General features: G+C 31.9%; 2 protein-coding genes across 6 annotated transcripts in view; one reads left to right on the forward strand and one right to left on the reverse strand.

Moving 5' to 3' along the window:
- Nucleotides 1-3988, forward strand: part of GCA (grancalcin) — a 32952-nt gene extending 28964 nt beyond the window's left edge. For all 5 annotated transcript variants that reach the window (XM_025039278.1, XM_006921129.3, XM_025039277.1 and 2 more), the window contains 3 exons: nucleotides 1974-2087; nucleotides 2421-2479; nucleotides 3175-3988. In XM_025039278.1, the coding sequence (XP_024895046.1) occupies nucleotides 1974-2087; nucleotides 2421-2479; nucleotides 3175-3201 (200 nt within the window). In that variant the 3' untranslated portion in view covers nucleotides 3202-3988. The remainder of the gene's footprint in view (nucleotides 1-1973; nucleotides 2088-2420; nucleotides 2480-3174) is intronic.
- An 11102-nt stretch (nucleotides 3989-15090) lies between these two features.
- Nucleotides 15091-17134, reverse strand: part of KCNH7 (potassium voltage-gated channel subfamily H member 7) — a 404901-nt gene continuing 402857 nt past the window's right edge. Inside the window, exons 15-16 of the mRNA XM_006921130.1 lie at nucleotides 16351-16543; nucleotides 15091-15357 (exon numbers count right to left, since the gene is read on the reverse strand). Of these exons, the coding sequence (XP_006921192.1) occupies nucleotides 15091-15357; nucleotides 16351-16543 (460 nt within the window). The remainder of the gene's footprint in view (nucleotides 15358-16350; nucleotides 16544-17134) is intronic.

Consider the following 17134-nt stretch of genomic DNA (forward strand, 5'->3'; position numbering starts at 1 on the left):
AGAAGTCAAAACTAGTGATTTTGTTTTATAAGTAGCATTTTAATTTAATAAATGGTCATTTTAGGGACAATCCGGGTCATATATGCATGTGTAGTTCAGTTATAGATCCATAATAACTTATGGGTTAAACTTACTCCTTAATTCACCATAATGTTGGAAAATTGATATAACCATTTGCGAAAAAGAAAACCACCAAAGAATTACGTAGACAATTGAGTATAACAAAGAGGTATTCTGGATTATTCAAATTTAAGATCTTCAGATATATTTTTAAATATTCAAATTATTTTGCTCACAATGCTTTGGGGAATCTTAAGAATTTTATCATTACCACATCCAGATCATAACTCTTATAGAAAGCTCAAAATACATTTGCATATAACTATATTAGTTTGCATGTTTTACTTGCTGCTTCTATTAATTTATACCTTTCCTTTCATTTACTTTTAGCAAGTTTTCTGCCATTACCTTTATAGGTACATATAGAATTTTCTCCTATTGTGTTAATTTGTATTGTTTTCCCCTTTGAATGGATTACTGTCTTTTGTCCAAGTGTACTGATCCAGTAATATATAAAGACAGTAGTACTTCTAGACCAGCATTCATAGTAAAGTGCACACATCTAATTAAATGCATAAGACCATCTATAACAGCAGTCCCCAACCTTTTTGGCACCAGAGACTGGTGCTTCTATTTGAGGTGGAGCTGAGGCGATGATGCTAGCACTGGGGAGCGGCTGCCAATGAGGCTTTGCTCGCTTGCCTGCCACTCACTTCCTGCTATGTGGCCAGACCGGTAGCAGTCAGCGACCTGGTGGTTGGGGACCCCTGATCTATAGGGATGCATAAAGTAGACTATATTAATTTATATTTCTAATTATTATTTAATTCTTTTAAATTTTAGTTTTATATGTATTTTAAAAGATAATCAAACAGTAATTCATATATAGAATTTAAAACAAACTATATAATAGGAGTGAATGATCCAAAACTTTTTACCAATAGGAGTACACAATCAAAAATTTCTGGAGACCACAGGCCTAGACAGCAAAGAACCAAGGAAATAGAAGGGTGTAGATAAGATGAAAGTCTTTGAAGAAGCAGAGTAAGGGTTATGGGACATAAAGAAATAACAATTTTCTGTTCTCCTTCTGAATAACCATGTTGATTCTTAAATTTTCTTTGGCTATAAAAGACACTTGTAAGTAAAATATTCAGTGGAAAGTATAGGATTTGAATGATAGCCAAGATCACTGATAATCTTTGATTTGATTTGATAGTCTTTAAAGAACTGTAAATTACAGAATTGATGGGTGAAGAGAGTCAAAGGTATAGATTTCTAGTTATAAGTAAGTAATGGAGATGTATTGTACAGCATGATGACTAGTTAATAATACTATATTGCAGATTTTAGACTTGCTGAGAGTAGATCTTAAAAGTTTTTAATCACAAGAAAAAAGTTTGTAACTATGTATGGTGAACAGATGTTAAATAGACTTTGGTGATCATTTTGCAGTACATAACAAGTATTAAATCATTACATTGTATACCTGAAATTAACATAATGTAATATGTCACTTATACCTCAATAAAAAATAAAGAGAAAGAATAAATACAAAATATATCTGAAGAGTAAAAATAAACTTACAGAATTGAAATATTGAAGCATTAAAACCATGAATACACTAGACATTATTTAAAATCAAAATATATTTTTAAAAAACAAAAATTTTTTTAGCCTTGACTTTATTACAAAGTTAAAGTGATATTTATGTATTACTATTAGTAATCAATAGTTATTTTGACCAATTTCAATTTGAATGTTGTATTTCTAATATGCTTTGTTGCTAACATTTTTATAGAATGAATTTTGAATGCTAATTTATTTTATGACTATAAACAAGAATGCAGTGTTTCTTGTGGTCTTATGGTGTTTAGTTTTAGAAGTTTTAATTTATCAATCCTTGTTTTTAGGTTTTAGGTTGAGTCCTCAAACTTTAACTGCTATCGTTAAACGTTATAGCAAGAATGGCAGAATATTCTTTGATGATTATGTTGCTTGCTGTGTGAAGCTTCGAGCGTTGACAGGTATTGATCGTTTAAAAATGGATACAGTATTACGTAGCTATTTTTCTTGAGTAATGTCTTTCTCTAGCAAATTTATAACATGTTTTCTCCTTTATCCACCATTAAATTTAATCAGAGTTTAAAGGTTTTAAAAATTTTGGAATATAAATAGTGAAAAATTGTTGTAGTTCAGTTTTTGGAGGTTTTTTTTCATGTTTCAGTTGTCTGAGAAATAAAATCATTTAAGATTTAATTTAATATGAAATTATTCACTTTTTAGTACCTGGGGACACTAAGTATTTATAAAACTATAGATTTTAAATTATAATAAAAAAGTAATTTGTTTGTTTAAAGATTTCTTTAGGAGAAGAGACTACTCGCAACAAGGGATTGTGAATTTTGTATATGATGATGTGAGTATCCTGTATAATACCTTTGATATTTATACTGTGTTCTAGTTATCAAAAAAATTTTAGGTGATCCCTGGTACCAATACTGGGAATAATATATTTCATAGATATATATTATTTCATAGATATTCTTTCATAGAATAATATATTTCATAGATATATATATATTTCATAGATATTCTTTTTCTGTATTTTTCAAGTGAATGAAAATATAAGATTCACTCTTGGTACAAATACCAACTTGACTTTATATTAAACATAAAAACGCTTTTAAATTTTATGACACATTTTTGGCAGTTTATCTTCAAAATCATTTTTAAGAACAAAACTACCATTATTTTTATGAAGAGTAGTTTACTTGTGATCTTTCTTAGTTCTAATAGACATAGAAAATTTTCATTTACGATAGATTATAAAGCTGTGTATTTCTTATTTCAAATGGTTGCTATTAACCTGAATCCATTTTTTTTTAATTGAAGCTATAGGGAAATTATATTTCACATGTGCTTTAATGTCTGAGTGTTTTTGTTACGTGGAAGTTAATAGGGTCAACATTACACTACTAGTATGTACTGGTTGAATTATAAGCCTTGGAAAATCAAAGTTTCTCATCTTGTAAAAATGCTTTTATGAAATATATTAATCAAAACCAAACACGATTTTATTGTTACCAGCTGACAATTTTGCATCTGTGTTAGTTTTTGCAGGGTACTATGGCAATTTGAATACCTAGAATTTGAAAGCTGAAGAAATACTGTGAATTTTTCTGCTTAGAAGAAATGAACTGGACTACTCTGAATTAAAGCTTTGGGGGCTTTTCCATATTTCTACCTGTTAAATCTCTTCCCTTTATATTATATATCTAATATATATGTCATATATATGATATATATATATATATCTAGCATCATATGTTTTTATTTTAGCTCACAATTCAAAGCAGTAAAAGAGATGTTTTTTGTATTTGGGATGTTATTGCTTTTAGAAAAATTACCGCTTTACAGATATCTGCATATGTCATAAATATTGGTGTATGATATTGATGTAAATATCTGTTAGCCTTAATTTTTAACAATATAAACCTAGAGGAATGTGTTTATGAGATAGATTATATAAGAAGCCACATAATGAAAGCCTAGATAAAACTAATTTATACTTATCAGACGGTTACAAATTTTACTTTCAAATTTTGTTTGCAGTTGTTGGTGTTTGAGGGTGAGCTAGAAGCACAGTCCTGGATTTTGTGCCATATTCATTATGGGGTTTGTTCTTGTTCACATAAGAATAGAGAACAGAAACTCACTTATCTTTAACTGTGAAGAAGAAAATTGTAGTTCCTAAAATTTTATTTTAAATTGCCTTAGATGGACCATAAGATAATATATAGTGAAATAAAGACTACAGGAGGCATAATTTTTCCTTTTTTATATTTTACATTATATATTTTTCTTCAATATGTTTTGTTGTCTTCTCTGGAAAAAAAGTTCTTAATAAACAACTTTTCTCTCTGCACTTTTTTCATTAGTGAAGACATTGATAACCTAAAATGGCATCTTTTTCTAAACCTAGGTTTTCTGGAAATGACACATTTTTAATGAAATGTCAACATTTAAATTTGTTAAACTTAATTGATGTTTATACATAATGCTAACTGTTTACATAGTTAAAAAAATCAAGTAACATGTCACTGGGTTTAAATGTGCAGAACTGATAAATTTGGCTTTTTTGACATTAGCTGGTGATTTTGGCATTAGGAAACCAATGTCTTTTGAGCGCATCTGTGTAATGTGGGGTACTGAGCATGGTAGGCACCTCAGCAACATTTCTGAATGGTGTTACTATGGAAATTGCAAAGTGGAGTCATCAGCATCTTAGCATTTAGGATCCCTGGTATAAACTCTTATAATTAATCCAGCTCCTTTTTTGGCAAACACCTTAAGTTTTTCTTAGTGAAGATTTAATGAACCACATATTTTTCTTATACTTTAATTGGCTATCTTCCCTAGCTTAAAGGTGAATATAGTAGCCCCCCTCATCTGGGGGGATACATTCCCAGACCTCCAGTGGATGGTCTGAAACCGTGGGTAGTACCTAACCCTATTTGTACTGTTTTTTCTTATTCATGCATACCTGTGTTAATGTTTAATTTATAAATTAGGCACAATAAGTGATTAACAACAATAATAATAAAATAGAACATTATAACAGTATACTAAAAGTTATGTGAATTTGGTCTCTCCAAATTCCTTATTGTACTGCACATACAGCATGGGTATGCTAGACAAAGAGATGATTCACTTCTTGGGAGGGATGGAGTGGGACACTTTGAGATTTCATCACGCTACTCAGAACAGCGTACAATTTAAAACTTATGAATTGTTTATTTCTGGAATTTTCCATTTACTATTTTAGACCACAGTTGACCTCAGCTAACTGAAAACATGGATATGGCGCACTACTATACAAATTGACATAATTTTAATATGACTTGACCAAATTAATATATAATTTTATAATACTGTGTTTCTTTAAAAAATGGAGGATGAATGGCAGTATCTTGAAAAAAATTTTTATAAACTTAAAGAATTTTAAATCAATGTTCACATTTTAAAATCCTGGAAAGGAAGTCATTATTATTTTCATATTGATAATTTTAATTAGTTGTCAAATTTATTTGTTCAGTTTTATAAAATGTGTATAATTCTCATAAATTTTGTCTTCTGTTAATTTTTTTTTTCTTGAGAATATATTTGATAATATGAGAGGGCATTAATGGAGCCATAAAAAAAAAATAGAGAATTCTCAATAGAAGTGTTGTCAGAAAAAGCTAATGTAAGCACACCGTTTATCATTCACATTGAATAAGGGTGATACTGTGACTCAGCAGCCTGGAATCTTAACATCCAGCTTATAAGTGGTCGAGCTACTAGTGTCCTGTTCTGCGGTTGGTCAATAATTTTTTTAACTTTTTAAAAATTAAGTTTATTGGGGTAACTGGTTAATACAATTATATAATTTTCGGGTGTACATAATAATTTGACATCTGTATATTCTATTCTATGTTTACCACCCAAAGTCCAGTTGGTCAATAATAATTTTGTTCTCTTGGAGGCTCATAGTTAAGGTAAAACTTTTAAATCCGACATTGTATTATCCATGTAACTTTCTGCCAAATGACACATTATTAGAACTCTACACAGTTCTCTTACTTGTCCTTTTCCTGTGTCTTTTGATTATAAGAAGTCTGTGAGAATGATTTTTCATGGCCAGACATTGTTGGGAAATTCCCATCCTCAGCGAGCATGATAAAGCCCAAGGTACATAAAATCCTGTTAATTTTATTTGACGCATTTTTTTTCCAAACTTTTGGTCACAGAACTCCTTCCTCTAGCAAAAATAATGATCCAGCCAATCCAACTTTATTGTGAAACAATTCTTTTGCACTTTACATTAAATAATCTTGTAAAAACATTAGGCATAGAGAATATTTTACTGTGATTTTTATACTGAAATGCAATTCACTCTTGATGTTTTAAGATAATTGATGTAAACACATCTATCACTAAGTAAAAAATTAAATAGTTTTATGATGAACATGACTGGAATATTAATATAGTATGGTAGTTTGTGCTGGTTAATTCATGCCCGGTTTTCTAATGATTAAATTATTGAATAATGTACACTCTTGATGTCTAAGTGCTTTTATTTATACAGTAAACATGTTTCCATGTAATTTTGAGAATTTTTTAATAAACATTCAAATAGCTTGCTGTAAAGTTTTGTATCATACAAAATCTTTTACATATATACTGAGATGCTTCAGTTCAAATAACAGTGTAGTAATTCACCTATGCCTGAAAAACTGTCAAACAATTAAATGTCAGGTATTGCACTTCTATTTCTAGTGCCAGTTTACATATTTTAAATTACATCAAGGGGAAATCAGTACTATTAGGGTCTTGATTTGGTCCACTTTAAAAGTAATCTCAAGGACTGTGCTCATTTGATCTATTTAAACATGCATTCAGAAACAAAAAAGCCATAAAAATGTCAAGTGATATGTTTATTTCCAGAAAAGGCATTTACCCTGGAAGGAAGTAAAATTTATTAATGTAGTTTAAAATCTGCAATTAATAAAAACAGCAATTTATGATTATTTAAGTAAAATATACAAATTAAATTCACTTGCAATCAATGGAATTACTAAACTGGACAAATACTGTTTGTCAGAAATGTGCTTTTCTTTGTCCTTTTATCTTTGACAGCCTCATAGATGATGTTTACTCCTATTTTAGCAGTTTTCTGGGAAATTAATGGGAATAAATTTGTGAAAACCCGGTAAATTAAATCTAGTAAGTAAAATCCAAGACTTCTTTCTGGTTAGCATATTTTCTTTTAAACTTTATAATGCAACCATGAGTATTTAATTACTTTGAAACTTGTATTAAAAGATCACTTTTTTTTGGTCTTAATTTAGTCATTTATATAGTAAATTAAGCACTTTGAAATAAATGTACAATACTAAGGTATCATCTAAGTATGTCTAGACTTAATAATAATAGATAATGCCAAAAAATAAGCATTTTGGACTTGTATTATAGCGATGAATGCAGAAAGGATTTTAAATGAATACTGTTTAGATAATTTGTAGTCTAGAATAAGGTCATAAAGTGACAAATGTCCATATATTAAATTAAAATTGTCCTGTAATTTAGAATACTGAGCACAAAACTGCTTTCCAGCATAACACTGGGAGACTTAAAAATTTCCATCTGATTCACTATCAGCTCATTATATGAATAATGGGAAATCTGTGCTTTTAATTGTTTCTTGCCATGTCTTTTTTTCTCCTTGTTTTAAAAGAACATTGTACTGGTATATAAAGAAGAGCCTTATGTTAATTAACATTCCTTTTACCCAAGTAGCTTGGTAATATGCTGCTTTGTGTATTACTTTGTGAGCATTCAGAACTCTGGTGTGCTTCTATATATCTGAATAGTTAGTAAATAGACATTGGCAGCACTTCTATAGAACTATGATGTGCCATACAGTGAGGGAATGAGGATCCTTGTCTGTGTGCTACTTATTGTTTTAAGGTGTACCCTTTTTGCAGCATCAGAAACTGGCAATTTGGAAAGCTTACCTGGAGTGAGAAGAATTGGGTGAGGTCATGATTTAATAGCTATACAAGGAATTAATACCTTCTTCTGATAACATTGTGTTTATGTGTGAGGTGGTGGTTGGGGGTAGCTTCTAACCTTTTAAGCATAAAAATATAAAAATGTACTTTACAGATGCATGCAGTTGATTGCGTTTTAATTGACTATTTAACCACATTTTGTCTTGTTATGATTACTGAAACGTCAAAGGATAACCTGGACATTGCCAGTATGAGTGTTCCAGAAACATACTAAAGATCCATATTCTTTTGAAAATTATAGGCCATTTAGAAATGATTTTGGGATTAACAACTTTGGTTAGCATTTCCCAAAGCTATCTAAATGCAGTACCCCACAAATTTCTTACTACAAGAGACTTTAAGTTTTTAAATATTAAGCTTTTTCATACTTGATTTTTATTTTCTAATCAGCTTGCTTATAGATATCAATACAGTGCTTTCTGCTAATCTATATTTGGTTTATTTTTTTTCATTTATAAAATAAGGAAATGTTCTCTTGGTTTTTTAAACCTTAAAAATGAATGGTGGGGATCTAAACCATTACACAGACTAAACAGTCCTTAGCTTAGTAAATTTCCACATCATGACCAAGAAATTTTATTTTCAAGTTTTCTTTGAAGATAGTTTGATTTTTTTTTCTTATGTAATAGATTCATAATGATTCTAGGAGGGAATTAAGACTGTATGAAACTTAGGCAAATGAAAATAATATCTGGATATTGTCTTGATGGAAAAAATGAATCAAGCACACATAAAAAATTTGCTTTGCATGTAAGTTAAAGCCTGTATAGCCATCAGAAATTTTAAGTAACCAAACAAATATTTTAGTAAATTATTATTGTGTTTTTGATAGGCAATAATAAAAGTAAAATGTTTTTATGTTTTTTAAATTTTCAATTAATACTTTTTACCACTCAGCCCAGCTTATTTAGCATCCTAGTGGAACTCAGTAAAACTGTAGTAGCGTGTTACAATTATGTGATTTCGTGAAATACATCAGCACCACCATGCCTGTATCTAGTACTGTACCTAGTAAAATGTTGGAAATAGTTGGCTTCTCTGATAAAAGTATCCTAACTAGCTATTAAGATTTACTTTCTTTTTCCCCAAAATAATTTCTTTTACAAATTCTTGAATTTTCATGTATAAATAGATGAGAAATTATATGCTTCATTCTTAAATTATGTATATATGCTATATTTTCAATACTTGTACATTTTTAGCTACCAAAAAGTTGCAGTCATTTTTACATGAAATTTACATTTTTCTTATTTACAGTTATTTGTAGAAGGTTATTGCAAAACTAGTTGTGTAAGTAGAGTACACTGTCAGTACTGCATACCAATCTTTGAAGAAGATATTAGCTAAAAAATAAATATTTCTGCACAGAATATTTCAAAAGCTATGATTTCATGCTACATTATGTGCATAAAGACTAGAAAATAAGTATGTGTTTTGGTAGATTGTTTCATTATGGTTAAAGCATTCCAAAGTATGTATTACTTAACCAATGTGAGTAAGCTTCTTAATATCAGATGACTGATATTTCAAGTGATTACACATATTATTTTTTGAAATCTATTCTTTAATGGGCAAACATTCTGTTGTGCATTTTTCTATCAAAATTATAGAATGCAGATTTCAGCTAAAAAGAGGTAATGTGTCTTTAATGAAAATCAGTAGGTGTCTAGGAGATAAAAACTAAGGATTCCTCAATATTTTCATCTTATTTCGTATTTGGAAAAAAGGGTGCCATGTCATATCAAAGCCATTGTAATAATACGGGCATTTTGATGAAACTGCGGAGGAGTTAATTATAAGATTACTGATCCTTGACTTTTACTCCTAAATAAAATAAGGATGATGAAATGGTGTGGAATTTTCTTATGCAAACAGTAGTATGTCAGCATGAAAAAATTATATGATAATGCTAACAGTTGTGATTATTTTCAATTTAAAAAATAAAATACAGAAGAAGTACAAGGAGTATAGGTTAAATGTACAGTGCTTTAAAATCACAGGTGTACCAAATTATTTCATGTCTCAAAATATAAATTAACGGGAGTCACAGATGTCATGACTACAGGAATTACCTAAGTTTAGGAATTCATCTAAGTTTTGACATTAGCTTTTCAAGAATAACCATGTTACTATTGCCACTTTATATAATAAAAATATTTTCTTGGGATCATTTCTGTAATAATTCTTGCTGTTCTCATTTAAAAGTTCAGTTATGATTGGTAGACCAATGAAATCAATTGGTTGTATGGTTCTGTGTTCTTAACATTGCATTTCTGTAGATGTTTTATTCTATTCATAGTAATAACATGTTGGTTTTAAACAACTTGTTAATCATCTCTCAACCTCCACTTAATAGTTTATTTATTAATAAGCTTTGTGATCATTTCTTTTTATGCAGTTATTAATAATTCATGTTTTCCCATGAATTTTCTGTATTGCATATTCTTAAAACGAAGTATTTATACCACAGAGCATGTAATGAATTATTCTAAGCTTGGGTACTGATCAAGCACAATACCTCCTACTTCAAATAGCATTTAAAAACATGATCCTCTTAGTTTTTGAAATATTAACATCACTTCATTATAAGTAAGTAGAACCATAATTAAACAACTTTGAATGAGAACACTTGAGAAGTGAAGGTGGGGGGGAGCCATTGCATACTTAGAAAACAACTGCAGTGCAAATAAATGTACTATTTTATGGATGTTGGACAGAGGAAATATTTGACAAATATTGGGAATTTTTTGCAGAGGAAATGTCCCTAACACTGGTGTTCTGCTCTCAGCAAATGGATCTTTGAGAGTTGTGAGAGAATCCCTTTGTAGATTTTTGTCACAGGGTCTAAATTGGCCAGAGTTAGGTAGTAGAAAGAGCAATGGAAGGTTTTTAGAAGACCCAAGTAGTGCTACCACACTTCCATCATAGTATCAATACCTCTGTGATGATGCATGTCACAGGATGACCATACAGTTTTATTGGTGCTTTATGGTTTACAAAGCGCTTTCTCTCTCTCTCTCTCCCCTCTCCTCTCTCTCTCTCTCTCCTACTATGTGCCAGGCACTCGATATATATCTCTATATAAAGTTCTTCAGCACATCTCTTCAAGATATTTAAGTTGTTACCTCCATTTTTATAGTTTTGGATACTGGGGCTCACTGAAGGTTTGCCATGAGAGTGAGTGGAGGTCAGATTTGAATTCAGATTGATTATATTGAGTCTTGCCATTTCTACCATTCTACACTAGAGCATAGGCAGTCTATGTCTGTACAGTATGGCAGTGCAATGAGGGAGGGAACCTACATGACTGAAAAGAATCATCACAACTGTAAAATTCTATTTTCTGAAAAAATAGAAGGTATTTTCTTTCCAAATTATACTTTGAAAATGTATTTTCAAATATCCATATAGAAACTACATCATGGACCTAAAGAGGGGCTTCCACAGTGAGCCAGTCTTTGTGGAATACATTCTGGTAGTACTGAATTCGACAGATACCTTTACATACTGGGCATTTAACATCGATTCAGATTAGATGTGTTTATAACAATGAGATTCATATTCTCACTGTTATTATAAATAGTATTACTTTAAAGCTATAAACCTAATAGTGCAAAATACAATTGAGAGGGATAAAACAATAACTACATTTATGTTTTTCTGAATCAAAAACATTAGTCTTGGTAACAGCTGTTTAATTGAAGACAGCACATTGTGCAAAAGCTAAACTGTGAAATGTATTTGTTTTTCTGATTGTTTTTAATGTCGTGTTCCTGGATGAGAACCAAAGAATCTAGCACTCTTTGAGCACCTACTATGTGCCAGGCACTTTACTATGTGACATCTCATTTCCTCCTCAAGCTTCTTCAAGACAGGTACCATTATCTCATTTTTACAGATTCAAGAAAAAAAAACTCAGGGAGGTTAATTAACTTGCTCAGAGTCACATAGCCATTAGTGAAGGAACTCACGCTGAGCAGCGAGTTGGTCTGTGGAGCCCATGGTGTCATTGCTGATTCTCAGTTTTCATGTGCATCAGGACCTTGTTAAAAGATCATTGTTGGGTCCCACCCCCAGAGTTTCTAATGTACTAAATGGTGGGGTCCAATAATATGCATTTCTAACAAGTTCCCAGGTTTTGATTTGCAATAAGAAATCTACTTAAGGAAATTGATCTACTCTAGGTTTTATCCATGGATGAGCAACTTAAAGACCACACTGTTATAAATTAATGTTGCAATTCATTTTTAGTAACTAGATCTACCGAATTCCTTTTTCTAATCATGGAAAGCATTCAGAGGTGTTACTTATCATTTTAGATATACTGATGAGTTGATAAGTTTTATTATATATGATGGGGTTCTAAAACAACATTTGGATAAGGACATTGTTCTTTAAGTCATTTTAGAACCGTTGCTAGAGATCAACCTCCAAAAGTATCTTGTAAGCAACCTTTACATACTTCTATTAAACCTGATGCCAAATGCCACTATGCCCTGACTTAGTTTCCGTATCTCCTGACTAAAAGAATTGGAAAGTTCAGCTGTTCTGACCAACCCATAATAATGGACTTGAGAAACTGTGCTGTCCCAAATGTGCCCCTGCTTTCCTATATTTGTTGAATGAATGAAAATTAATTAATAAACCCTGTAAGAACATTGCTTCAGCATTTTTTTTATTTCTGGTTTGCCCATTAATTAATAAGAGCATGGGACTCCTCGATAGGGTAAAATTGTAAGTCTTTAGTTTTAGCTCTCTTCCCAGCAATTAATAGCAGAAAAATATCTAACCCAAATAAACTTTAGATTTGAGATGGTATTTTATTTAGGCTTGGGGACCAGGTAACAATATTTTTAGGTGGAAAGTAAAAGGTATTATGTTAGTGCTTCTAATTACCTGGAAGGATAGCAGTTGCTATACTGCTGTTATTGGCCGCATCAATTAACCCTGGCTGTCAGCAGAAACCGAAGACGGAAGGGTCAGATTGTTCTTGCTACAACCCATGGAGAAAGTGACAGTGATTTTAGGCATTAGATTTTTGGCTGGATCAAGGGGATGAATTTTGTAAATTAAAATAATTGCTTTGGTCATCTATAAGTCATTTTAACCATTAAGTCTTCTGATGTTTATGCCTGAGTAATTGCATTTTTATATTGCCCAGGCTCTTTTTAAGCTAATATTCCTGTAGGAAGGGACCTTCTTAATGCTGTTAAATTAAGAGACTTAGATTTTAATATCGAGCAATTAATTTATATCAGAGACTTAGAGGAAAAAAGGTTTATGTTATGCTAGAATTTAAACAAGCTGTGTACTTGCACATTGTTCTCCATCTTCCCATTCCTTCGAGCTTAGTTTTTATAAAGCATAAAGGCTTCATGTAGAAGGCTGAATTTAATGCGTTTTACCAAATGTTGCAGCTGAAGCCATCACTAATCAAACAATCTTATTTAAATTCCTCACCTGCCAAATTCTCTTTATAAATGAACAATCTCTGGTGAATTTATTCTGAATTTCCCTGGAGTTTACTTAGGCTGGCAATCCTTATGAAATTTGTTGCAGCTGCAAAAATGTGCCTAAATATAAAAATAAAATTCCTAAATCATCCTCTGAATCAGAGTTAGCCATTTCTCTTTTCCCTGCTAAGCACTTACAACTGTTTGTTGGATGAGGAAATAAAATCATGAATTAGTCCCTAAATTTCTGTCTGCATAACACCAAATGGTTTGGGAAGTTGGTTAAAATTATCATACTTTTACTGAATTGACTGGTCATTTGCCATCTGTACTTGATCACATATGTTTTGGTTTTTCAAAAATTAAGCAAAAATTAATGTGTCCCTGCCTACAGATTGCCTCCCACACAGATTATCAATTTATGTGACCATTCAAAAATATATAGGAGCAATTTAAGGTCACTTTAATCATATTTTAAATAGTGCAATATTTTTTGTAAATTTAAATAAATTGGTTATATCTGGAACAAATAATGTCAAAGATAAAGATAAATCAATAGGTTATATTTAATCTAATGTGCACAGGTATAATGTTTCTTTAAAAATATATGAGTGTAAAAATATATGAGAATAAGTAAAGGACTAAGAAACCTTCAACAAATTTCAAAATTTTGTTCAGAAGGAAAGGATATAATGGTTCAGTCCATACGAGGTTTAAAATTGTACTTAAATGAATTGAAAAATAAAACGACTAGAACTTGACTAATCAGAATCTTAAATTAACTTGCAATTTTTTCTTCTGTAAATTGATTTTATGAGCAGTGTATGCTTCCCCAAAAGAAAATCTAACAGTTGAAGATATTAAAATATATTCCATTGTATGTTTCGATATTCTGGGGTCAATTGATATTCAGCCCAATTTATATGCAGTAGGTTTTCATTTAAATCTTCAATTAACAAAAGTGTTTGAATAATGAAATAAAACTGAAATTTTACTGCTGGTGTGTGGATTTGCTTTTTAGGCAAGTAACTGCACATTGCTTTTCCACAGGTGGGATTAAAAAGCTACGGAAGCTAATTTTGCCATGCAAATTTACTAAAATTACACATTTTTTGAAAAGAAAATTATGTGTGTGTCTACTCTTTTGATCAAATTCATGACTGCCCTAAAACATAAATTGGAAGAAAGCTGTGGATATTCGTTCGTGTCAGTCACACTTTAGCAGTTCTTCCTCCCAGTACACTGCCCACTCCGCCCCCCAAAATTAGAGAACCTTGTTTCTAATCATTCAAGGAATTGTGCAAGTGGAAAATATTTTAGGTAGTTTGTAAATGCAGTTAGTGACAAAATTTTAAATGGAAAGTCATTTTTGTTCTCATTAATGCTTACCTATATTCATGTATTTGGAGTTGGTTTTCTATACTGTCAGAGATTTACAACTCCAAAACTGCCTTTTTTTTTCAGTGTGATAGAATGAGTGTATTAACTATAAACATCCCAATAGAGAAGGGTATCTGTTCTCAAAAGTGACTAAATTCCCTTTCTCCTCCTGGAGGATTATTTGAGTTGCATCCTTGAACAATTTTATCCCTTGGTTTCTTATTTGCTTGAAGGCATTTTCATAACAGAGTACTGATTTAGTAAATGCATTAAATAGGAGTCTCCATGCAAGAGAAATTGGAGTTTCCTAACATGCACATGATTTTAAAAATTGAAAAAAAAAAAAAAGGTGCCTTAAGATGCTGGCAGTTTTAACATTTGGAACAAAAGAGTTCATATGTATATTTACATCCTAACTGCTCTGTATTACCTTACAAGCTTCAATTTAGGAAAATATACAGTACTTTTGCATATAATGGTACCTTTGAGCCCCTGAGTCAAGTAGAGAGGATTTAAATACAAAAAGGAAAACAGCCATTAAAAGCACTTACATTGTATGTAGAGTAAATGGTACAAAATGATTATTTCCCTGGAAGACCAGGATCAGAAACATGCCTATGAAGACCCAAGATTCCTACAGTGCTTGGGGATGAATCTGTCAAAGAAGGATGCCTAATTGGATGAAGGTAAGTTTTTCTTTGCTGTGAGTGAAGCTCTAAAGAGAGGTCACTGTCTTGTTTTAAAAGTGAAGTCAAGTTGTCTTCGGAAGCTGTGTTCAGATGCACACCACTTGAGAGCGATTCTTTGGATTTAAGTTTAGATTTTTCAAGGTCTAAAAATTCAGGATACTGACAGAGAGAAAAGAAAACGTGTTTTTATAGTGAAAAGAAAAAAGGAAGAAAAATCACCCGTCCTTAGTCAGAAAATATTTTCTAAATCCACTAAAAACAAAGAATAAAGGACATGGCTTTGCATACTTCCCAGCCACTCAAAACTAGTTAGAGATAAATAAGTGTCTGCTTCCATATATTAGAAAGATTGCATTATTTCCCTTCTGCACATTTCCTCCTATTATTGTTGTTGTTTCATTTCCCAGAACATTTTGCACTAAATCTCCAAACTTCTAAAAAATTTTACAAGATTTTTCTGTAAATCCTCATTTAAATCATTGTTCTTATATTCAATTTGTCCATAGTGTTTAAGTAATTAAGAATGATTCCTAAAATAGAATTCTAAGGGAGTTAGATTTTCTGAACATAATTCAAAAAGGCCCATTTGGAGGGCTTCAGAGGCAAGATAAAGGGCACTATCATTTCTCCTCTTACTAGCCTCCAGGTAAAAAAAAAGTTTAGCAATCTCTGGTGATGGGTGGGACACACTATCTAAGATTACTAATCGGACTTGTACATCAGATCTTCTCTGGCCAACAGCTATTTCTCTTACAGTTTCCTGATACCCTGCCCAAAAGTGCCTCTGGTCACAGAGCTAATGACAGACTTTTCTCTTAAGAGCTTTTTGGACCCGGGGCTATTTCTTATCTTTCAAAGCTTTACTATATATAAACTAAACAGATTGATTCTTGAGAAAAGCTTTTTCTTAAAAAAAAAAAAAAAGTTAGTATTTTAAGATCATTATTCTAGGTCCATTGTTCTCAAACTTTAAATGAACATAAGAATCAGGAGAGCTTGTGTAAAATGCAGATTACAGGGCCCATTCCCAGAAATTCTAATTGAGTAGAATGAGAATCTGCATTTTCCACAGCACCCCAGGTAATTCTGATTCAGATGGTCCTTGGAAAACACTTTGAGAGACACTCCTGGTTGTACACTCTCTGTACTCACTTGTGAGGAAGGACTGAAACTTCGATCCGTCTTGATGGATGCTCCCGGGTGACTGGTTCTCATTGGATGGATAATGGGTCTCTGATACTCAGCTCCTGCCGTTACCATACTGTAGGCTGGAGGCACCACAGTGGTTTGTTTCTGCAGCAACTGTAAGATGGTCTGGATGTCAGCAGTCATTTGGGATTCAAGTCTGCAGACAGACAAATATGGGGAAAGACAGTCCCAAAATAGTTCACCATTGCAAAGAATTTGAGAAAATTTTAGCACCACTGTTGTGCATTGGTTTAATATGATTTCAAATTCACTTGTTTATAACTTGTGTTGTTTTAGTCTACTTGTTTATGACAAAGACAAAAAAAAGTTGTAGAAGTGAAGTTGTTTTGATATAAGAATGATGTAAGTTGTGTCAGAATGTCATCATCTATCTGTTATCATTGATAAACTTTCAGTGGCTCAGCTGCTGAGGGGCCCCACTGGGGACTTTTCTAAGAACATGTGGAGAAGCAATGATGGTGAGGGGACATTTCGACTATAAATACTGAGAGTTTGTGAGGACAATTGGAAACTTTTGATCTGGGCAAGGTGACACCTTGCTGACCTAAATAGCTCTCTGAAGATCTTGAGACATTTACTCCTGCTGTGGCCAATATGACTCTTTGGTCGGTAGTGGAGCTAAACAGTGGAGCTAAACAGTGCAGCAGTCACAGGAAGAGAAGGGACATCTGTTCCTGCCACCTTGGGGCACTCCCTGTAGGCAGTGGCACAAAGCCATGCAACGGCC

Source organism: Pteropus alecto, unplaced genomic scaffold (assembly GCF_000325575.1).
Source record: "Pteropus alecto unplaced genomic scaffold, ASM32557v1 scaffold3, whole genome shotgun sequence".
Classification (NCBI taxonomy): domain Eukaryota; kingdom Metazoa; phylum Chordata; class Mammalia; order Chiroptera; family Pteropodidae; genus Pteropus; species Pteropus alecto.